This window comes from Typopeltis vanoorti, chromosome 17, assembly GCF_054136105.1.
Source record: "Typopeltis vanoorti isolate ZY-2024b chromosome 17, IOZ_Tvanoo_1.0, whole genome shotgun sequence".
NCBI classification, from domain to species: Eukaryota; Metazoa; Arthropoda; class Arachnida; order Uropygi; family Thelyphonidae; genus Typopeltis; species Typopeltis vanoorti.
Genome location: NC_143565.1, coordinates 62,027,385 through 62,052,283, shown reverse-complemented (window position 1 = coordinate 62,052,283; position 24,899 = coordinate 62,027,385). Strand labels below are relative to the sequence as shown.

Here is a 24,899-nt window from a genome sequence, read left to right as displayed (position 1 = left end):
GGTGTACATTATGAAGTGGTATTAAACCTGATTACAAAATTGGTGATGTCAATCTCAGCTCTTTACTTTTTGCAGATGATGAATAAATCCAGTATTAAAAAGACAAAGAAAGTGAAAACAGGCAGAAACACTGAAAACCTCATCCTGAATGGAGAACCTATACAGCATAAATATAAAACATATCAATTATCTAGGCACAATTTTCAGTGAAGACAGTAAATTTATTTATTTCGTATCCAAACACAAGTAGTACAGTAGTAAGTGGTACAACATGATTTACAACAAATTAGGATACATTACAATGAGATCAGCTTAGATTTGGTAGGTGAATTATACAGGGAATAATAATTAAATATGAAAAAAAAAAGGAAACTATACAACTCATATACAATAAACATGGTCAGATGTTCCTCCAGTATCTTGCACAATCAACTGCTCTTTCTGTGTGCAGGATATAAGGTCCTATTTTGCACAAGGCGATAGAAGAAAGGGACAAGAAAGAAGGTGTTCCATGGACTGGGTTGTCCCACACTCACAATTGTCTGGGCCAGTGAGGTAGCCCCATTTGATGAGGTTTTGTTTGCAGCATCCTGTCATCCAGAGGATGTTAAGGCTTTTCCAAGTATTCCAGTCCAAGTGGGCACCATGTGGATGTTCGGCTGTTGGAATACCAGTATTATTTTCAGGATATAGTGCAAACCATTGTTGAAGTCTTGTCTCTGGGAGTTTTTTTTTTTTTTTTAGGTGGTTCAACAGTTGTCAGGAAGCTATGTCGAGATCTTAGTCTTTGGGGCACTGCGGTCTGGCCGAACAGTGGGTGGCATTCATCATTCATTTGTCTACTTCTTTCACCAGCTGAGAATGCAGATCTTCGAATTGAAGGGGATGCAATACTAGATAGTAAATTAAATTTGGAAATAGAAAGCAGAATTACCAAAGCTGGTATGGTAGAAAGTCAAATGAATAAATTTATATGGAAAAAGAGAGATAAGATCAGTGAACTGAACAGTGGATATTGGGAAAGAACTTGACATTGTTGGCATTCAAGAATGTGTTAGCATAGCTAATCATTCCTCTCAGGTGAGAGAAAAGATTAACAAAACCAGTGTCCTTTGCCAGGATGGCAAAAACACTTGTTTAATGATAGGAGACTGTGGTCTCTGCATGTTTTTTTTTCTATGCTTTCATCTGACCACGAACTAAAATAAAACATACAAATAGTGACCTTCAATCGAAATAAATCTCCTCTCCAAAGATGAAAGAACACTCATAGAAATTGAGAATGAATGCAGTTAAGAAAGGGGTGAGATTTTTCTCTCGTAGAACAGTGCATGACTGGAATAGCTTGCCTCTGGAGGTGGTGAATGAAGATAGTATGGGTGTATGACAGCTGGTGTGGGTAATATGTAGCCTCTCTTGAGAAGGCCCTGGCCCCCTGGAGGTCTCTGGCAGTGATAATAATCCCAACAATGAGCCTAAGCAAGCACAATGTATTATATTAAAGATGCTAGAATTCCTATAAATAAATACATAAAACTCAATCACATTCATTTTACCAAAATCTTTGGAACAAATGTCAACATAAATTATGTACATCATTTATAGACATTGAAGACCACACCACCTACTCTTGACAGAAACCCATATTACAGCTACATCAACTGCCTACCCTCAATTCTCAAATTACCAACAATAGTGGAATCTGTGCCTTTGTGAGATCAGAGAATGCCTAACTTTGAATCTGCTTTCTGATCCTCTTCTAACTCAAGGATGCTCTGCCTTACTGAGTAACATTCATCTGCTATATTTAGCACTCTCCAAATTCTGAAAACCACTGACCCCTTCATCTGCAAACAACCAATCCAAAGAATGAAGTCATCTTCACCTTCATATCCAGTTCCAATTAGCTCCCTTTTCTAACACAAGTGAAATGCTGGACATGAAGTTTTCACTATAAGCAACGATCCGAATTATTGATTGACACTACTCTCCCAGCATACCCTTGGGTATTTTTAACCAGTTCTCTTTCCAAAGCCTTCATGAAGTGACAAATATTAATGGAGAAATTTTTTAATTTTAAGGAAAGACAACTTATACTATTATTTTAATTAAATAACTAATCAATACTTCCAATATTTTGGTAATGTTACATTACCATCTTCAAGGAAGATAAAAATTAATGAAATGTACACACAGGCACTAACACTGAACAAAAATGGCTAAAGACAATAACTGAAGTCAGTCCTAGAGTCCTAAAGCGTGCCAACTAGTGGGCCAAACTGGGTATTAATCTTGGCTGTTTGGGGTTATGTTCTAAGGATGCAAGCCTCCCATATTTGGGGCAGTCTCATGCATCCGACTTTGAGGTTTGGGGAATTTCTTAAAGCTGAGGCCGATTCTAAGAATAATCTCTCATATTTAAACTTGCTGTGGTGTAGTAAGGAGGCTTTCTTCCAAAGTATTTTATGGCAGGTGTCCAAAGCATGGTCAGCAAGTCCTGAGTGGCTGTAATGGCGGAAACAGATATAATCCTTATGTTCAAATATCCTGATATTAGCTGTCCTGCCTGTTTGGCCGTAGTAAGACAGTTTGCAACTAAAATCAAACTCCAGGTAGGTCTAGAGGAAGTGGCTGGTCCTTGGGAGAGCAGATAAGAGATGCCAATTTTTTGTTCAGTGTTAGTGCCTGTGTACACATTTCATTATTTTTTATGTTGCCTGAAGATGGTAATGTAACATTACCGAAATATTGGAAGTATTAATTAAAGTTATTTAATTAATAGTATTGTTGTGTCGGAAATAGCTGACCCACTATCCATAGGTCATTTGTTTCCAACTCAGCATAGAGAGAATAGAAACTTAAGGAAAGGACATGCTTATACTTCCAAGAACAGGGATGAGGGAGTACTGTACATATTATGATTCAAAAGGTATGTCAACTCGACTAAAATTATTGTTGTAAAATAAGCTAAGGAAATCTGTGTTTTAGAACCATGTTAAACAGTTCAGAGTTAAAGCAACCAATCGGCTATAGCTAAGTGTATCACGTAGGCAGTGAGAGAGGGTGCTCGCAAGGAAGATATAAGGAGCGGCGCGATGTTCAAACTCTCTCGTTTTTCTGTTCCTGCGTTCCCGTTCGAGCCTGGATAGCTGAGGAAGCTTGTCGCCGGTGACCAGCAACAATCTCCCAGTTGCTGTTATAACCAAGTCGGACAAAGATACCTGTGGAATGAAGCCAGATTTTCAATAAGGAGTCATTGGTGAACCACGCCAACGTAAAGTCAGCGAAGGACAACCTTCGAAGAAGAAATAAGTCGCAGTAGCCATAGAAGCAAGTGGCTAGTGAATACAGAAGTCTTGCCATATCCGAAATGAAAGTGTGGGGGAAGTCACGGAAATCCCATTAGTAAAGACAAGATGGTGAAGTATAACCTTTTTATCTCTTATATAATTGTAAATGTAAAGAAAAAAAGGGGGCAAGGATTTGAAGAGCTCCATGCAATTACTTGCTCATAGTGCCTTAGTTGAACTAATTGCCTGTGTCAAGAAGACTCATGCTATTCTAAATTTGTGCTGAAAAGGGAACATAACTCTTGAACAGTTTGTTAGGAAGAAGCTAATAGCTGTAGTATTGAATGTTAGCCTGACTTACACTTAAAGTGTGGGGCATAGAAACTTTACAGAGTTGAACTTTGTCTTCCATGTTAGAGTTTAAAGTAGTGTGAATTTGATATGACATGTGTAAACCTTACTTGCAATTGTACATAGAAAATGCATATTGATTAATTCTGTAAAGATGAATCGAGTTTGAGCTTAATTGTAATGCAGAGATATCTAGTTGAAATACTTAAGCTTAGAGAATGAAGGATTTTTTTTCTAATCAAATCTGTATCTGTTCTAGTGTTATAATAAATGCAATCTTTTAAACCAAAGTTTATAAGTTCTGTTGTTCTAACCTACCACTTATAAGGTTTTGGACCTGTGTGAGTGAGGGGAAACATTTCATGCAAGATAGGGGGGGGGGGGAACACGACTGCTCACCACGTGATCCCTATGTTAACAAATGTTACTGAGGTAATCAAGTATCAGGAATTAGTTACCGGCGGCGCAGTCGTTCTAAAAATAAATTTGTCGGAAACGAAATCTCTGATATGCAGGAATATAGGATAAATATAGTAGAAAATATAGAATAGAAAGAAAGTACAAGTTATAACAAGGGCTAGATAAGAGATATAACAATAGTGCAGGTGATTTAGGAGCAAAAGTAAGAATAAAATAAGATAGGGAACTTAAGGGTAGGAGGTATAATAAATAAAATATAGAATATAATAATAATAAGAAAGAGAAACAGAAGTGAAACAGGAAACAAGATTTAACAGTATAGTATACGTTGTCTTTCCTTAAAATTAACAGTTATGTATCAAACTGTAAGTCTATCTACAAGAATATTAATAGAGAAAGATTAATTTATTTGCAGCATCCTGGCAAAAAGACCCAGAGGAAAACCAAGATGCAGGTGGATTGATACAGGAAAAAGCACCTTAGAAGACAGAAATATAAGATCTGATAATATTGGAATACTGACAGATCTGGAGGAAAATTGTTGATAGGAAGTTGGTAATGATGTAACTTTTCATGTAGTATTATCATGAGATCCTGTACCCCCCCCCCCACCCACCCACGAGGGTATTAGTCAAGAATTTTATAGTGATTATTTCTTTGTTGACTTTTAAAATTCTAATATTTGATATTTTGAATCCTGAAACATATGCTGTGGTTGCTTGCTTCTCAGACAATTTATGATATATTGCAATTCGAAGATCTTAAAAGGCAAATTAAGTCTTCAGAAGATTGAAGGTGCTGAACACTTCAATAGTCATAACCCTCTCTACTAGAGTTGAGATGTACTAATAAGTTGCAATTTAATCACAGCTAAATCTATTAAAGCAGCTCTACAAGTAGTAGTATCTGTTACTTTAGGTTTCCATTTGCCAAGATAAGTACCTATCTGCAACACTTTTCAGCTATAGATATCAAAATTATTGCATCTAACAGGCATTTCTCATCATCAAATTCCTGAAATGTATAGGATAGCTACACCTTTACTAATTTCAACAATCACTGAAGTTAGTAATGGTGATCAACAATTTTCGTCCAAAATAATCTGTTATCTTTCAAGGCTCCAACATTATCAGATCTTATATTTCAGTCTTTTAAGGCACTTTTCACTGTATCAATCCATCTACATCTCAGTCTTTTTCTGGGGCTTTTTCCTGCCAAAGAACACTTGTTTTGCTACCAGCAACTATCTAAGATTAGCTCTATAACGCATTTCTGAATGCTAACAATGGCAAGTTCTTTCCCAATATCCCCATTTTTAATACGATACATCCAATGATTTCATCCGTTCATTTTTAATTTCTAACTCATCTTTAGATCAGATGGCTCTAATCTTTGATCAAGTGCTTTATTTTTAACCTAGCTCTTGGATTCCATAAGTTAAAATTGGTTTGAATACAGTCTTGTATATATCCAGTAATTTAGTGATTTGACTAATTTCTTTCTTATTCCATATAAATTTTTCCAGCTGACTTCCTACCATACCAGCTTTACTAATTTTATTTTTTATATTTAATTTACCATTTTCACTAAAAATTGTGTCTAAATAGCTGAAATGTTTTACTTGTTCTATAGGTACATGCAGTTGATGTTTTCAATGTCTGTTTTTTTTATTGCTGATTTTCATACCAAATTTATTACAACAGTTATTCAATTTAGTCAGGGAATTTTGCAGACTTGTCCTGGATTTATTAGTATAACATCTGCATAAAGTAAAGAGCCGAGATAAACATCTCCAATTTTGTCATCAGATTTAATACCACATTCCTTCATAATGTCATCATTACAAATAATGAATAACAGTGGAGATGTGTATCCTTGTACCGCACGCAATTTAACATTAACCATCTTCTTGTACATCCTTCAATTCTAACTGCTGACTTACAGCTTAAATAGAGACTATTGTTTGATATAATGTCCCCTTTACATCATATAACTGCAGCATTTTGAAGTGCTTTCCTATTGGAACTTTGCCATGTGCCTTTTTCAGATCAACATAACTTAAATACAAATCTTTGTTATATCACCAAGATTTTTCAACTGTCTTAAAGTGAAAATTTGATCCTGACAACCTCTATTTGGCCTGAATTCCTGGTAAGATTTATGCAAGTATACTTGCATAAATCTTACCAGCAATCACAAATACCTTTGCGATTCTCACATTCGGTTTATTTCCCTTTTTATAGATGAGTACTACAAGAGCTCTACTCCATTCATTCTAGAATTCAACCCTCTGACCAGGCCTTCGGAATTATGCAGTGCAGTCACTGTAAAATTTATCAATTTCCTGATAATGCACCTTCAAGTGTTGCTCAGGCTATTATGGAAGCATTATATAATTAAGTTCACATTATTAATCTCCTATCCACAAATTGAAGTGCTGCAACTGTTTAATTGGACCAAATTACACCATTCCTAATGTGTCCCAAATAACCTTTGGCCCAATTAACAGTCCATGGTATTAATATACTTAACATGGTAATATGTCAATATATACTTGACAAGAGATTATATTCTTGTTTAATCCCATATTCACATATAAGCATTAAAGAACAGAACTTCACAACTGCCCTATTTGTACACAGACTGTTGACTCCACTTTACATCAAATGCCTTAATACTGTCTTATGTACAGTTTTTTTTCTATTTGTATACAGAAAATAATTTGACTTCATTGATTTTAACTTGGTACCTTCAGTACAGAACAAAGGGATTGGTGGGAAATTAATTGTGCATTGTAGGTAGAATGTGAAAGATATAGCAGGAATTATACAATACACAGCACAAACAAATACAAAAACACAAGATGAATTCTAATCATGTAAGAAAAATAGAAGAGAACTAGAACAGTATGAAATTATAAATGATAATACAGGAATTAACATTTGTTTCAAAGTGTTATGATAGTTTAAATTAATGACACTGAACTGAAATATTCAGAATGAATTATATATTTATTACCTGCACCATTAAAAATGGTTGATGAGTTTACTGGAGCAAGAACAGTAAATATACTGCACCAAATCAAAGGTTACAGCAGTACACAAGGTAGTAATAAACAGATAAATTAGTATCTGTTTATTACTACCTTGCTGGAAAAGCAAATTTTAAAAAATGTAGTAAAGCAAAGTAGTATCTACATATATTATTTATAATCAAATGTTTGTATAAATTATTTTTAAAAAGTTAAAAAACTTCATACAAAAATTATCTGAGCCATAAGATCTACCTAAGTGTATGGCTGAGCCAGTGTAGTGAAAAATTCAATACTTTCTGAAGTGCAGTACTGGTACTCCATGAGAACATGACAAATGGTGAGATGTGTTGCACTGTCCACACACACACAGGTGAGTCATCAGCACTCAGTACATAATGTGTAAGATGACTGACCTATGGAGAGCCTAGCAAAAACAACCTTCTGTTTCTCTGTTGACTTGACTGCTGAATTTCATGTTTAATCTGGTACAATTTATTTGTGCTTCCTACTATGATGACTATCATTAGGTTATCAACTTTGATTTTATAAACTGTAGTCTGCATATGAGACTGACAAATAGTACCTGGAAACTGTATCAGCTGATCAACTGCATTCTCATTACCCTTAATTCTAATACAACTAGGAATCCAGCAGAGCTGAATATTAAATTAAGGACCTAGTACAATAGTTGCAGAACTTTGCAAAGCACTGGATGTGGATTATGCACAGGAGATAAGACAAAGTAGAACAACCTCAGATATTGAACAAGCAGTACAGATAGGAAGAAAAATTAGTGTTCTGCTCTGTGTGTAGATGAATAACAGAGTGCGAGACTTCCTTAGTTGGGACAGTGAGCACTTGTATGATGGAGTGCAAACCTGTTATGGAGAAATGCTGTTATGTTGTCAAGATTCATGCAACTAACTTGCATAATCTCTAACACCCACACCAAAGGGACACATGCCAATCTGGTGTGTGCGCGCGCGAGCGTTTTGCATATTCCTCCCATTGGTAACCCTACCAGGAGGTAATTTATTCCTACATGCTCCATTGTATAGATTACAGATATATATGTTACCGCTAAAGTGCAGAAATCAGTTATTCTACAGATTATCTAGGTATTGTGCAGATTAACTAGGGAGATCCGTTAACGTGTGGAAAATTGTTTCTTTTCTCAAATTACCTAGATAATCTGCACATTACTTACTAGGCACTCGTTAAAGTGAAAATAAGATCTTTGCTGGAACAATAGCAACGTTTCTGTATGCTTAAATTAACATAATGTTATTTATTTTTCTATATCTAAAGAATCAAGTTAATACAATCAAACAATCAACAAATTAATTGATAGAATCAATCCAATCAATTAAAAAACTATAATACAAAGAATCAAAAGGTTTAAAATATTATTACAATTAAGGAAATGAATTTGCAAAACATATGACAGTGGCGAAACCAAACTAAAAGTGGAGGGAGAGGGGGGAAGGAGTAGGTAAAGGAAATGAGAGAAACAAAACTTTTAAACTTTAACGATACGGAAGCCGTTAATGTGCACATTACCTAGGTAAAATGCAGAAAACTCTTGATTCTGCAAGTTAACGGAGCAAATCAGTTAATCTGCAGATTAGCTAGGTAATGTGCACATTAACGGCTTTCGAGCTTTAGCGGTAACATATACACATATATATAGCTTCCAAGCTATACATATCTACAATTCATGTAGCCTCCAAGTACCGATTAACATTTATGAGAATTGTTCAATAAGGCCACGCAACAATGAAGAAAACAATTATTTTGGGACAAACATTTTTTATTTTTCAACATACTCTCCTTTGAGATGTATACACTTAGTCTAACAATGCTAGAGTTTTTTGACCCCTTCCATATAGTATGATTTGTCCTATTCTTCAAAATAGGCAGTTGTTTCAGCAATCACCTCATCGTTTGATGAAAATCTCTTTCTTGATAGTCATTTTTTCATATTTGAAAAAGATAGTAGTCTGAGGGAGCTAAATCTGGAGAGTAGAGGGGATGTGAAAGGACTTCGTAGCATAAATCGAACAATTTTGCAGTCACAAGTGCAGAAGAGTGAGCAGGTACGTTGATGTGGTGAAAAAGAATCTTTTTTGCCGATTGTGGTAGTTTTCTCTCTTCATTTCATTATTTAAACGATCCAGCAAAGACACATCGGTAAATACACTCCAGTAATTGTTTTGCCCCTTTCCAAGAAGTCTGAAGATTATGCCATGAGCATCCCAGAAGACAGTGACCATAACCTTTCCTGCTGAAGGAACAGTTTTCGCTTTCTTTGGTGCAGATTCCCTGCTTGTAACCTACTGTTTTGAATGTTCCTTGATCTGAGGCTTGTAGTGATGAATCCATGTTTCGTCCACTGTTACGAAATGACGCAAAAATTTCTCTGGATTCCGTTGAAACAACTTTAAGCTGTCCTTGCAACGGTTCACACGTTGACACTTTCGATCCAGTGTGAGCAAATGTGGTACCCATCTTGCAAATAGTTCTCATATATAAATGTTCACATAAAATATTATGTACACTGTCATTTGAGATGCCCACGGACTTAGCAATTTCACTATCATCCATCACCATTTCATGGATTTTTTCAATAATTTCTGAAGTGGTGACCTCAACAAGGAATCCAGAATGTTCAGTGTCATCTTTGCTCATATGGCCACTTTGAAAGTTACTAAACGACTTAAACTGTTCTAATCGCAGGTGCAGACTCACCATAATGTTTATTCATTTTTCACAAATCACGGTACTTGATCGTTTCAAATGAATGCCAAAGACCGAGTAACAGATCTATCTGACTGAAACTGTGTATGATCCTCCAACAGAGGATCATACACAACTAAAATAACCTCAATACATACTGGTGGCACCATCTCTTATATTTTGCATGGACTTATCGAACATCCCTCGTATATTTCCAATTTTGTATCAATATTCATATATACATATTCTCTGACTAATTTGAATAGCTGTTGTAATAGATATGGTATGAAGGTAAGCAATAAAAAGACAATGAAAATAGGCAGAATCATTGAAAATGTCAACTGTGTTGTGAATGGAGAACCTGTGGAACAAGTAAAACATTTCAGCTACTTAGGCACGATTTTTACTGAAGATGGTAAATTAAATATAGAAATAGACAACAGAATCAGCAAAGCTGGTATGGTGGGAAGTCAATTGAATAAATTCATATGAAATAAGAGAGAAATTAGTCAGAACACTAAATTAGCTGTATACAAGACAGTGTTCAAACCAGTTTTAACTTATGGATCTGAGAGCTGGGTCAGAAGTAAAACACTTGACCAAAGACTAGAGACCACAGATATGAGTCCTGAGAAAGATTATAGGCATGAACAGATGGCATCAATGGCAATATCATTAAAAACGAGGATATTAGCAAAGAATTTGACATTGTCAGCATCCAGGAATGTGTTAGCAGAGCTAATCTCAGGTGGTATGGTCACTTAAACAGAATGGGCGAGGAAAGATTAGCAAAACAAGTGTTCTCTGCCAGGTTGGCAGCGAAACGACCCAGAGGAAGACCAAGATATAGGTGGATTGATATGGTACAAAGTGCTTTAGATGATAGAAATATAAGATATGATAAAGTTGGAATCTTGACAAGTAACAGACTGATTTGGAGGAAAATTATAGATAGGAAGTTAGTAGTGATGTAATTTTTTTCATGTAGTACTATCATATCCTGTACACCCCTTGAGGGTACATGGCAGGAATTTGATGATGACATTTATATTTTTACCTATATGCACATATTCTGACCTTTACATCCATATTTATATTTTTATATATACATATTTACACTATATAATTCATACAGTATCAGTAATTAATATTACATTACAATGACTGGAAGTTGATCTTATTGGTAAATTTAATTCTGAGTAGTACTTTACGATAAGTCTGTTTTGACCCAGGCCACTTGTCTCCAGAAGTAATGACATGTTGTATTAGGGGCATCCAGATGGAATCCAGTAGCTGACAGTCCTAAACTATGTGGTCAACAGTCTGTTAAAGGTGTGGACTAAAAATTTACAATGGTGATTCCAGGATATGGAATCTGGAAGTAGTGTGTCTTAGTTTTCCATTTCCCGTTATTAGCATGGTTAAACCTGGAGAAATGGCATGTTTTTTCAGCCAGAGTCTGCACCTGATGCTTGGCAAGAATTCTTTTGTTGCTGATCTGTTTTTTTGATGTTTTCTATTCTTCTTCCCAGAAGTCTAGGCTTCTTTCCTCTTTGTGTGTATGTGTGTGAAAGAGAGACTCCCAAAGCAGAGAAAAAGGCACTAGTCCATGAAGGATGCTTTGGAGCATATTTTTAGGGCATAGCTAAGTGACAACTTTCCATCTACATGACAAGCAGGTCTGTTTTCCTTGATGAATAGGATCCAACCATTGCAGTATGCCTTGCAGAATTTTGCACTTAGGTCTATGGTTCTGCAAGGCAAAGTAATAAAGATGAAGCAAAGAATATCAATCCACAATCCATTCAATAGAGGACAGAATGTGAAGGAGATTCAACTTTCTCTCTCGAATTATTCCTTAATTTATGTGTGTGCAAGGAATGCGAGCTCTCTGTTAAAGAGGAGTCCTAAGAACTTGGCCTTTAATGCTACTGGAATAATACTTTGTGTATACTTCTGCCAAGCACATATCCTGCACTCAGATAATGATTTAAGAATGGGACAAACACCTTTTTCTGCTGAAAACCTAAACCCATTAGTAAGAGCTCAGGGAGAGACCGTCAATTGTTTGCTATAGTTGTCATTCAATTACTATCATGTTAGAAGTGTGACAGTAGGTTGTGAAGTCATCAACATTAAATATGGAGAAAGATATTCAGTGATTGAGGTAACTTGGATAGTAAAAAGTGTCACACTTAAGACAGAGCCCTGGGAAACACCCTGCTCTTGATGATATGGTTGAGATAATGTACTTTCCACTCTGACTTGGAAGACAGACAAAGTTTACAAGATGTCCTCTATACCTAGGTTATAATGCTCTTTTAATATAACCTATCTCTAGCCTATGTCGTAAGTTTTTTTCCATGTAAAATAACACTTATTTATTCATATGGAGTTTCCTCCATATTCTCCCCCGTCCCTATTGGGGCGAGTTGAACCCCCATGTGGGGGGGGGGTTAAGTATTTATGGCTGTAGATCCGTGTGTGTTCACGGGGCTGGTTTGCGGGATGAAAAACTCCAGATAAACTGGGGAAAAAACCCTGCTGTCCATGCCCAAGACCGGCTAACTTGGCTATAGCCGAGGAAGATCCTTAAGCTCCTCACGTTGGCAATAGGAATCTAACCCAGGACACTCCTTCCCCAGGAACATATGGTTGCGAAGCGCAAAGCCATTAGGCTAACTGTGCGGACTAAAAATAACACCGAAACAAATGTTCTAGTTTGGAACATCTCGCATTTCTAAACAAACCAAATGGCTCGATGTTGATCAGTGTCTAGGAAAGCGACATTGTGTGTCGTAGAGAAGATTGCTGCTTTTTAAGTACCAGAGAAGTCCAGCATGAACAATTTTCTCAAATATCTTATGAAGCAGCTGGTCAGAGCAATAATTGTTTAGTTGCACTAGATCCTTCCCTGGTTCAGGGACAGCAATGACAAATGACATTGTATTCCTATTGTATATTAACGGAAGAAGATCTATGGAAAATAATTTATTAACTCATAATGGATGTCATCAGGACCTACAGCACTGGCATGAGAAAACAGAAGTGCCTTTCAGTTTACTCGTTAATGAATGGATGACTATATGGCTCAAGCCCATTGGTAGAAAAGTTTAGCAGGTATTTCAATTGTTGTCGAGATTCTAGCATAATTTTCTCCAGAAGTGCCTGCAATAGTTTTTTTTTTTTTTTTTTTTTTTTTTTTCCAAGTAGTAACAGATCCATTATTTTCCAAGATAGACAAATGGTACATACCTTTTATTTTCTGGATTTTATCCCATACACTTTTTGCACTGGTTGTTTGATTAACTGATGTAAATTGGATACAAGATTGTTTCTACTAGCATCTAATATATGTTTTGGCACGAGCATGTTTGAAAGCTATCCAACGTGATGTGGTAGGGTATTTGATTTGTCCTGATCATTTTATTTTTTGGCTGATTGACACTAAGGATTCTACCAAAGATTTGATTTGGATAGAGTAGAAAATGAGATATTTTGCAGAACTGTGGTCATTGCTGACTGAACAATACAAATCTGTTACATGCAGCATGTTACTAGTTCATTAATAGGAGATGTGATGTGGTAGGGTATCTGATTTGTCCTGATCATTTTTTTTTTGGCTGATTGACACTAAGTATTCTACCAAAAATTTGATTTGGACAGTAGAAAATATGCCATGACCAGCAATGACCACAATTTTGCAGAATTGTGGTCATTGCTGACTTAACAATACAATCTGTTGCATACGGCATGTCACAAGTTTGTTAATAGGAGTCCATTTTCTACATGGGCATCCAGGTAGGAGAAATAGCAGGAAAATGATTGCCCCCACCACCCATAATCTTCAAGTATACCACTTTAGCAATGGAAAAATGGCAGGAGAGTAGACTAAGATTTATTGAAGAATAAAAGTGAGTAGTAGGCAGGGTGCTTAAGGGTCAAAGCTGTATAACAGAGGAACCACCAAATAGCCTTAAAGGGATGCAGAGAACTGACCAGGACTTCTGACCTAATGTCCAATCGTCATCTTCTTGTGGTACACCCTGTTAGGTATCCACCTGGATACTGAACGATCGAGGATGGGCTGGCAATTTGGGATTTTTGCTGACCAAAGTGTATTCTTATTAGCTTAAACCACAAATAAAAAAAAATGATGGCACAACATTACAGAATTTCATGCCAGCTGGGATGTCACCTGGTCCAATACACAGGTTTGTGTGTGTGTGGGGGGGGGGGGGGGCTTTATTTAACCAGGTGACATCCCAGCTGGCATGAAATTCTGTAATGTTGTGCTATCATTTTTTTTTATTTGTGGTTTAAGCTAATAAGCTTAAACCACAAATAAAAGACTGAAGTAGGTCATCCAACTGAAGTACTACACAACTGAAGTAGGTCATCCAGGTATAGAAGGAAGAGGGTCGGTGAGAGAATTGAACCTTGTGGGACACAAGCATTAGTTGGATAGTGGGAGGATAGGGAGCCATCTACCATTACACATAGTGTGCATCCTGGCAGGAAGCTGTCAAATGATGGAAGTTTGCTTAGTAAGCCTTTGTGCCAGACTCAGTCAAAGGGTTTAGAGATATCAAGTGCAACTACTTGGGATTCGCCAAATTTTTCCATGGTATATGTCCAGAGATAGGTGATATATGAGAGCAAGTCACCTGTTGATCAGCCTCAGCTGAATCCGTACTGGTGGTCGCTTAATAGCTGGGTACCTTCAAGGTAGAGTAGTAGTTGAGAATTGATGTTTTTCTCCATCACTTTAGATGGGATTGAGGTGAGTGAGATAGGGCTGTAGTTAGATGGCAGCGATTTGTCTCCCTTTTTGGGAATGGACTGAATATAGGCCAATTTCCAAGCTTTGGGATATATATACCAGTGGAGTAAGATAGTGTGTACAGACGACATAGGATAGGAGTCAGTTCTGCTGCACAGATCTTCAGGATAACTGGAGGAATGCCATCAGGCCCAGGGACTTTATTTTTTTTTTTGTGTCTAAATTTGACAACAGGTTTATGATCTCTTTCTGGCAAAAGGATACAGGGGCATTGTATGTTGGGCAGTTGGAATGACTGGGGGGTCATTTGCCATTGTCAGTTATGCGTGCATTGCAGGCGAAGTGTGAAGCCAGGAGATTAGCTTTTTTCTGTGGGTGATGTTGCAATTGAGCCATCTGGGTATGATAGGGGATGGGAGTAGTGTAGGGCAAAAGTTGCGACCAATTGCTTTGGCAAGAGACCAAAAGGCATGGCTGCCACTAGGACAGGCTGCAAGTTTCCTGCTTTTTGCCCATTCGAATTCTGTTTTGGAATCATTGATAATTTTTTTGCATTTGTTTCATACTTCAGTATAGGCTGAAGGAGGATGATGTTCTTAATTTGAGCCAGTTGTGGTATGCCTGATTTTTCATTAGTACAGCCTTGGCACATCTTTTGGAGAACCACGGTTTGGATAGGGGACGGCAGTTCAGAGTGGTGTGGGGAATGTATGTTATCATGCCAATGAGGATAACTTTGGTGATGTGTTCGGTGCATATGTTTGGATTGGAAAACTGTAACAAGTCCAACCATGGGAATGAAGCATAGTAGTCTCTGAGGCTGTCCCATTTGGCACTGTTATAATGCCAATCTACTCTTGTGCAAGTGTGAGTGTGTAAGCATTGTTGCATGGGGCAGGAGAGGAGCACTAGGGTGTGGTCAGAATTACCCTGGGGGGCTCACTACATTCACTGTATATTTGGAAGGGTCATTGGGAAGGAAGAGCTCTAGGGTATTTGAGGAGTGATTTGGGTTATCTGGTATTCTGGTTGGCTTGTGAACAATTTGTGTAAGGTCGTTGGTGATGGCAGATGAATTTTAATGAGTGGGGAGGGATATTTTTAGCCAAAGGAGGCTAAATTTGTCTAATAAGGAAATTGCAAGACAACTACTGTCAGATAGTGCTCATCACAGCTGTTGTGCAAGATTGAGAAAGGAACCAGTGGAATTCACCCTTAACCCTTTTGGATCCAGGGCTGTACTTGATATTGTGAGCTTGTAAGTAAAATGCTTAAAGTCTCAAAACTAATCGAATCTGTGTGACCAAAGTGAAGTAATCACCACGACTGAGTAATTCGGAATTGCTTGAGACAAAGATTGATTTAAGAATTATATGTGTTTAGCTAAATTATTCTCATGCATGTAAAAGAAATAAAAATTCTTTCACACAATCCTTTATATCAGCTCAAGCAGACATGAAAATATCGAAGCAAGAGAGAAAACACATTGAAGTAAAAAGCAACGTTATATAAACAAATAAATATAAAATAAAAATCGTTACATCTTGACAGGTAACAAATTGATTTGGAGAAAAATTGTAGATAAAAAGTTGGCGATGATTCAAGTTTTTCATGTAGTACTATCATATCCTATACACCCCTTGAGGGTACATGGCAGGAATTTGATGAAGTGAGTAGGCATACGGAAGAAGGCACCGACTATTATTAAGAAGCAGGAGGTCATGATTGTCGAGCATTCGCTCAACAATGTTGGCGCCACCTCAATGTTTTGTCCATTAAAGTCATGCATGAGAAATACGGATTGAGGCAGTTGCAATATAAGATTAGAAGTTCAATCTTTTAATCTGATGGTAAACAAATGGAATATACTGTAATAAAAAAAAATTTCACAGATAGGTGAGTAGCTACTGCTTCCAGATCAGTATTAAGATGAACATATTGGAAAGAAGTATGATTACCCATTAGGATAGCTACTCCACCGTCAGCAGGACTGCATCCAGTTCTATCCTGAAGAACAATGAAATACTCATTGGATTTTAAATGTGTTTCCTGCAGACAGAAACAGAATGGTTTGTTTCAGCAGCAGAACCAGTATCATCAATATTTTGGTAAATCCCATGACAGTTACACTGTAAAAAGTTTGGTACTATTTTGGATATGTAGACATCTCATTTTCGAGACATTAACGGCTTACCTTTGCAAGGCTTATATTTATTGATTTTGGGGAGTATGGATGGTCAGTGTCCATATCTTCTTTTGTAAAAATGTGTTTAATAATACATCCGATGTATCAGGTGAATTTAGTTTACTCTCAGTGGATACAAAGTATCCTCCCCCCCCCCCCCCCCCACTACAGGGATGTCTTGTGGTTTATCTTTGGGTGATATCATTTTGTCATAATTTTCTTGACAAGTGAGTTCTCATAGAATGGGATCGTTTTTGGAATGGTTTCAGAAGTAGGATAGAAGACTGTATGACTGATGTGCTCCACAGAGAAGCACATACCATCATAAAATTCGGGTATAGTGCAATTATCAGATGGTGGAATAGACATGAATTTCAGTTGCTGTTGATATTTTCTTAACTGGATTTTAGGACAAGTGTGGACAGTGGTGGCTAGTTTCAAATTTGTCCCGATATATTTGTTGTCTTTATTTTTGTATTTTTTTTTCATCCTTCCACATCTGATCACAGCACAGGAGTAGGCCAGATGATCTCCCCAACAGTTTACACATTTAACTTTTTTTTTGTAGAACAAGATTTCTATGTTCTTTACTACCACAAAAGACACAGATGGTAAAATTAAGATAGGCAAGTTTAGACATGCTCATTCTTTCTGGCATTTAAAGTATCTCAATGAATTAGGGATGCACAGCCTAATATGACAATTGAGATACTCTGCTTTTGAGGCATTGGAGGTTTAGGTGTGTATCAAAAGCAGGGATGATGTTCCTGGTTGAAGCCAGGTAACAAGATCCTCAAACAAGATCCCATTCTGATATCACTCCTCTGAAAAAAATTCAGTGTTTAAAATGAAAAATAACCAAAAAAACTGTATTCCAACTTGCCAAATGTTATGTGAAGAAATGAATGAATAGAAAATCCTATGTGTATTCAGATAGGAGCAGTAAGTCAAGTTCATAATTGGTAGTCTGCCACAGAGGAGAGGCACAAATAATGGATAGCTGATGTTCAGAAGTCACTCTTAAATGATAGCCTCAATCATCAAAGGAATCAGGGATAGTATAATGGACAGTTGATGTTCAGAAGTCAGCCATCTCTAACTGGCAGTCTCAGTCATACAAGAGAGTTGGGGAAGGTAAATATACCTGTGTATTATCTTGATACACACGTATATTGATGGCTTTAATCATGCATGGGAGAGAACCCAGCTGTGAGTAGTTGGCTAGTATATGTTGATACTGTTCTCTAAGAATTGTAAATTAAGAACATACTATATAACATGAGTAAAGCTCTTTTGCATTTGAAAAGTTAAATTCATATCTGTCATTAGGTAGTATATTATGTTTTGCAGAGGATTTTGTGCATTGCACGTGTGTGAAATGTATTTGCCATGGAAATGAAAGGATATGTGTAAGGAAATTGAAACTGGAGAAAGAATGTGTATTAAATGCTTCAAAACTGAGTGCCTATTAGGTGACCAGAATGTAGCAAATGTTAATAAGGTGGACAATATTGAAGGTAAGATGTAAAATATTGGGAAATGAAATGGAGATAAAGAAATAGTGCATTTGAATGTTATCCTTCACACAACAAAGCACAAAATTAAAAAATGCAGAAGTGGCAAGAGATTAACAGGACCAAGAATTGAAAGAAGCAGGCAGTCATCTGAAGTAGTAATAAAGACTGAGCAAACAAAATAGAAAAACAAGTTATGGAGAAAATTACATATAGAGACTCAGTGATTATGTGACAAAATATTATTGGTGCAAAAATTCAAGTATTAGTCATCCCATCCCAATGCACAAAGGTAAGGTGAAGAAACTGATTGTCTTGGTTGGCACAAATGATTTGAAAGACGAGAAGTATTCTATGAGGGAAGAAGTAAAGGAGTTGCTAGAAGAGGAAATGGAAGAGGGAGAAAATGAAGACTGTAAATCTCCTACCAGGCAATGATAGAGGCAAACTAAGCAGCAGGGCATAGATAGCTAATCAATAAGTAGGTTGTGCAGAAGGAATGATGTAGGATTTCTGGACTGTGTTTGACAGAAAGAAGGATTTATATAATGCTGATGGATTGCATCTAAAATGGTTAGGTGTCTAGAGAACTTTGTTCACCAAGCATGCTGAAGCACGAATTCAGGAAAACTTAAGCAATTAGGGTGAAAGTGGGTGAGTTTGTGTGTGTGCACATGAGGCAAGTGAGTGAGAAAGGCCAAATGCAAAATCTCTCAAGCAAAAATAATGAACAGGGTAGTCAATTCAGGAAATAAAAGTAGGTGAGAGCCAGAAGGAATTCTGCAGTTTCTATATACTAATACCAGAAGTATCAGGAACAAGAGGGAGAAGTTTTTGGCATTGATTAATGCAACCTTGCCAAAAGTTAGGGACATTAGTGAGACTTGACGAACAGCAGATGTAGTTACAGAGATTGAGAATGTGAAGGGTTTAGTATTTTCAGGGAAGACAGGATAGGGGAAGAGATGCTGATGATAGCACATGATTTGCAGCCAAAAAAAGAGATCAGCAGGTGTTCATTTGAAACAGTCTGGTGTGAGATCAAGGGCAGTAAGACAAAATATAGAGTTGGTTGTTACTATAGGCCAGGGAACTAAACAGGCAATCTGGAAGACATGCAATGGAAAATTAGTACATATTGAGTGATTATTATGGGGGAACTTCAACCATGGAGATACAGACTGGAAGAAAGAAAGAAGATCACATGGCAGGAAGGAACTGGAATTTATATACCTACTGAGAGAATTACTTGAGGCAGCATATGATGGAGTAGACTAGTGGAATGAGATGATTATACAATCAGAAGAGCTATTCATAACAAAAACGAAGGTGGCCAACATTGCCTCTGATTGGCGAAAGTGTGGTCACTTTCTCTGACTTGAGAAACTGTAAAACATAGGAATATTCTGTCAAGAAAGGGTATATGTGGAGCTATATGCAGTGATTATAACAAGCTTGGGAAGAAGTTTAAGTCTGTGCCATAGCATAAAATGCTGCAAAGTAAGAATGTTAGTAGCACGTGGGAGATAGTTAAGAGTCGTCTAGAAGAAGCAATATTAAATTCTATACATAAGGTGTTAATCAGGTAGGAGTTAGATGGATGAGTAATATTATTAAGCATGAGCTGCAGAAGAAGAAAATACTGTGTAGGTATATAAGGAGAAAGGTGACCAGCAAACTCATGAACAGTATAAGGCTCAGGCAAAATAAAAAAGTGACCAATATGGCAAGGAAGGCAAAATCAGATTACCAAAAAATCTAACTTAGGAGACCAAAGGAAATCCCCAAGAGTTCTTTCGTTATGTGGCAATTAACAGCAAGAATGACTATGGAAGATTAACCTCAATGAGTGATGATAGTCACGATCTGAGTTACTGAGTGATCACTTTGTAAGGGTATATATCTTAGTGAGGTTAATACTTTAACATATGTAACAGACACTAATGTTGGAACAGAAGCGGATGAATTAGAGGTTCTTAGGATATTGCAGAATCTCAAGTAAATATAGCTGTGGGATTAAATGGGATATCAGCTCGGTTTCTACGAGAATGCGCAAGGGAATTTAGTAATGTCTCTGACTAGGCTCTTTAACAAATTAAATGGATATTAAATCCAACATGATTTCAAAGCCAAAAACAGAAACTATAAAAGTTTGTTTCCAGTTTTGAAATGTTGAATTTAATATCCACTTAATTTGTATAATTTTGCATCACCAAAGTGAAGCCTTTTGGCTCCTTATTTTAGTAAATCATTAATTTAAGCCCAAGGGAGTAGAAAGAGGGTGAAATAATTCCCTGTATAAGGAAGGTTCTAAGACTGCAATAGCATATTATATCAGGCATGGTAGTAAAAGTACTGGAAAAATTGGTCAAAAAGAGAATTCAAGAGTGGGTGGATAAAAATATGATACTATATTAGGGGCAACATGGTTTTGTGAAGGGTAGGTCATGCCTTAGTAAATTTTCTAAGGATTTTTTATAACAGTTAAGTATGATAAAAGAAATAGCTACATAATTCTGCTAGATTTTGCAAATGCATTTGATAGAATAACACATGGAACTCTGTTACCCGAATTAGATAATTGTAGATGGATATGACACGTTACATGGCTGCTGGTTCAAGGTACTACCGTTTAATTTGTACATAAATCATATAGGAAATAACCAGAAAGGAAATATTCAGTTGTTTGTTCATGATGCCAAATTAGGTAGAGTAAAAGTTAGAAAAGGCAATGTGGAGAGCTTGCAGGATGATTTAAATAGCCTGTAAGTATGGACAAAGGATAATGGGTATCAGTTTAATTTGGAGAAATGCAAAGTTTTGCATTTTAGTATAAACAGATTACAAGCTATGTACCACATTGATGGAACTGTACTCCAGGAAATAGATGAAGCTAGAAATTTAGAGGTGGAGGCAGACAGAGTTAATTTAGAGGATGCATTGCTAAGGTGGCGCATAAGATTACCTGGCTACTAAAGAACACAAAAGCAAGTAGAGATAAATTGTTATTCCTCTTTATGAGGCCCTGATATATCCACATCTGAATTACTGTGCCTTCAGGTCTGGTCTCCTGGGTTTCTTGGGATGAGGAAGCAGCAGAGAAAATTCAGAGGTGAGTAGTCTGTGGAATGTTTCCTATGAGGATAGATCGAGGGTGTGTGGATTACAAAAGTTGATTGATAGAAGAAAAAGGGATATAATAGAAACATTTAAGTTGCTTAAAAGATTTTACAGGATTGATGCAGGGTAAATGGTTCAACACTTGCCTAGAAGAGCCAGAACAAGAGGTCAATCCTTGGAGGTTGAATAAATGTGTGGCTGGTAGGGATGTGAGGACTAGTTTTTTTTTTTGCTTGGAGAGTTGTGAATGAGTTGTCCATGGAGTTGCCTGTAGAATAATAATAATTTGCTGTGGAAAGTTTTCCCTTTTAGGTACAATGCATATTATATACTTGACAAGAAATTATGTTGTTGTTTAATTTTTTATACACCAATAAGCATAAGTTTGAAGGTGTTTTTTTTTTTTTTAATTTGTGTGTGTGTAGGGGGGGGGGGTTCCCGCCGTTCCTCAACTGCCCTTTAGAACTGGTTGAGCCCTCCTAATGAGGGATTAAGTACTACATCCTATGACTGTAGCCTGTGTGTACATGGGGCTGGTTTGCCTGCTTGTGGGATGAAAAATCCCAGATAAACTGGGGGGGGGGTGCATGCTGTCCATGCCCAAGACCGGCTAATTTGGCTATGGCTGAGAAAGATCCTTAAGCTCTTTACATTGTCGACAGGAATCTAACCTAGGATGCACTTTCCCTAGGCATATGGTTGCAAAGCACATAGGCCACTAGGCTAACCATGCAGACAGTTTAAAGTAACTTGATAGTTGCCATAGTTACATTTATGCTCGAGTAGAGGATTAAAACAAGAATACAATTACTTGTCTACACTTCAATACCTGATTAGGCTATGAGATTTTCCTGTACTTTCTAGAAAAGTCAATAACATTATGTAATTATCCCAAAAGATATTTTACACACAAGGACACAAGTTCAATTTAATATCAACTTGTTGATGTAACTAATTTACTATTGATCACACAAGGTGTTTAATTTTTAATTAACAGTTAACCCAGTCCTGAAGATACTTTCAGGTGCAAACTTTGTTTGCACACACTTGGATAAAGGATTAAACTAAATTTATTATAGTCTGACCAAGTGAAAAATAAACTTTCAACATCTTTCTCTACATCCAGAGTAATTTAATAAAAAGGTGGCACACCGTTGGGCAGCTCCTATAGGAGGAGATGACCTTGCTAATGCTTCTGCCTTGGTATCTCCACTTGGGCCTGGCTCCCACTGAAGAGACCTCAATTAAAGGTCTAAACTAGTCTGGGTAGTGGCCCTTCCCTTAATGCATAACATTATACATATCTGCAAGGAGATGTGTTTTGCATTATGGGAGATACTGAGATAGGGTAGCTTGCTCCACCTTTGCAAGGAGTCGCCCGGTGTTGTGCCACTTTAACCCAGTCCTGAAGATATTTTCAGGTGCAAATTTGTTTGCACACACTTGGATAAAGGATTAAACTAAATTTATTATAGTCTGACCAAGTGAAAAAATAAACTTTCATCAAAATAAAAAAAACATTTACCTTCTAGAAAAGTCGATAACATTATGTAATTATCCCAAAGATATTTTACACACAAGGATGGACACAAATTCAATTTAATATTAACTTGTTGATTAACTAAGTTTATTATTGATCACACAAGGTTTTCAAGTTTTAATTAACAGTGTATATATGTATATATATAAAAAACATTTACCTTCTCTGGAACATCAAGAAAGTAACTAGGATAATCATACATGACACCAACATTATTTACTGAAAAAGCAACAATAAAAAATATTCCAGTTTAAATAAAAAAAAAAACGTAAAAAGTTTAGATTATACAAAACAAGGATTATTAAAAGATCCGTGAACAATAATTTTCAGCTAAGAAAATGAGTCAACTCAGCTATTTTCCATGAATGAAAAAAGTGACTACAGTTCATATGATATTTGGTTGCTTGAAGATGTCTGAACCAACATAAGTGATTACAATGAAAGAAAAAGATTTTAACCTATTAATAGCCTTTCTAAGGCTGAAAATAGCATTCATTGAAATTTGTATGTTATCAAAATTGTTGTTTTATAGCAGTTCATTATTTTCCTTAATTGTGAAAATACGAAATAATTTCATTTCAATATAATTGTGCAAATCCTGAATACGTTCAGTCATTCAACTCACTTGGACTATTGTGTGCAGGTCTGGTCTCCTGGTTTCTATTGTGATATTATATATTGAAGAGAGTGCTAAAAATGATATCATGATTGTAGAATACTGATTATGAAGACATACTGAGAATTTGTAGACTGCAGACACTAGCAAACAGGAGAAAGGGGTAATATGATTGAGACTTACAAACTTGTAAAATGGTCATGCAGGAATTCAATTGATGGAATTTTTCAATTTATGGAGGGTAGGGGAAAGGACAAGAGGGCATTCTTGAAAGCTGAAGCTGAGAATGAATGCCACTAAGAAGGAGGGTGATGGCTAGATTTTTCTCTCAGAGCGATGCATGATTGGAATGGATTGCCATTGTATGTTGTTAGTGCAAGCAGTGTGAATGAATTCAAGAATAAGTATGATAGCTGGTGCATGTAGTATGTGGCCTCCCTCAATGAGTCTGACTCCCTGGAGGAATCTTAATTCATAAAAAAAAAAAATTGTTTTAGTATGAAACCAGAACCACAAAACTATTTCTTGATCACAAGAAGTTTGGTTCAAGCACACATGCCAACTTTCTTTCTCTTTTTTTTTTTTTAAATTCTGCCTGCTCAAATGCCTTGATTCCTGCAAAATCAGAAGTACTGAATGAAAATCTTAAAATCTTTAATTTTTTAAAAGGATCATATAAATTGAGATTTATCCTTAATCTTCATAGGACTGGTGTTTTCCTTATCTGAAGGAAATAACAGCATTATACATTTGTGGAATATTCCCTATGAGGATAGATTGAGGGTGTGTGGATTGCAGAAGTTGGCTGATAGAAGAAAAAGGGATATAATAGAAATTAAAAAAAATTTCAATCATGAAAAGTTTTTGTAAATATATAGTACATTCATACCACTGGTAAGCTATGGTTTTTTTTATTACTAATTAAAATATAAAATTTGTATTTCTGTTTATTTTATATATAATACAGAAACCCTTCTCTAGAGACTAAACATAGAACATTTTCAAGTTACTTCAGGCCTCCAAATAAACAGGGTGGTGGAATTACAATGGACAATGAAATTCATTTCTGATCTTAAGATAGGCATTCATGTCAACAACAGGATTCAAACCCAGAGCCTGTTGGTGGGAGAGTGGATATGCTAACTGCTCAGCCAATCATGCTGGCATACACTACCAATTACCAGTGACTATGGTATGACTGTCATATCCTATGCCAGAAGAAAAGTCAAAGGATTTTCTAATGACAATACTTGCAAACACCTGATATACAGGGTTCCTGATTAGGTAACTAGTCTATGATAACTATCAGT

The 24,899-nt window shown here is 36.5% G+C and overlaps 1 protein-coding gene across 1 annotated transcript in view; it reads right to left on the bottom strand.

The window, feature by feature from the left end:
* Positions 1-24,899, bottom strand: part of LOC150097439 (inactive hydroxysteroid dehydrogenase-like protein 1) — a 184,196-nt gene that overhangs the window by 72,699 nt on the left and 86,598 nt on the right. The window contains exon 4 of the mRNA XM_090406724.1: positions 23,134-23,192. Within this exon, the coding sequence (XP_090262850.1) occupies positions 23,134-23,192 (59 nt within the window). The remainder of the gene's footprint in view (positions 1-23,133; positions 23,193-24,899) is intronic.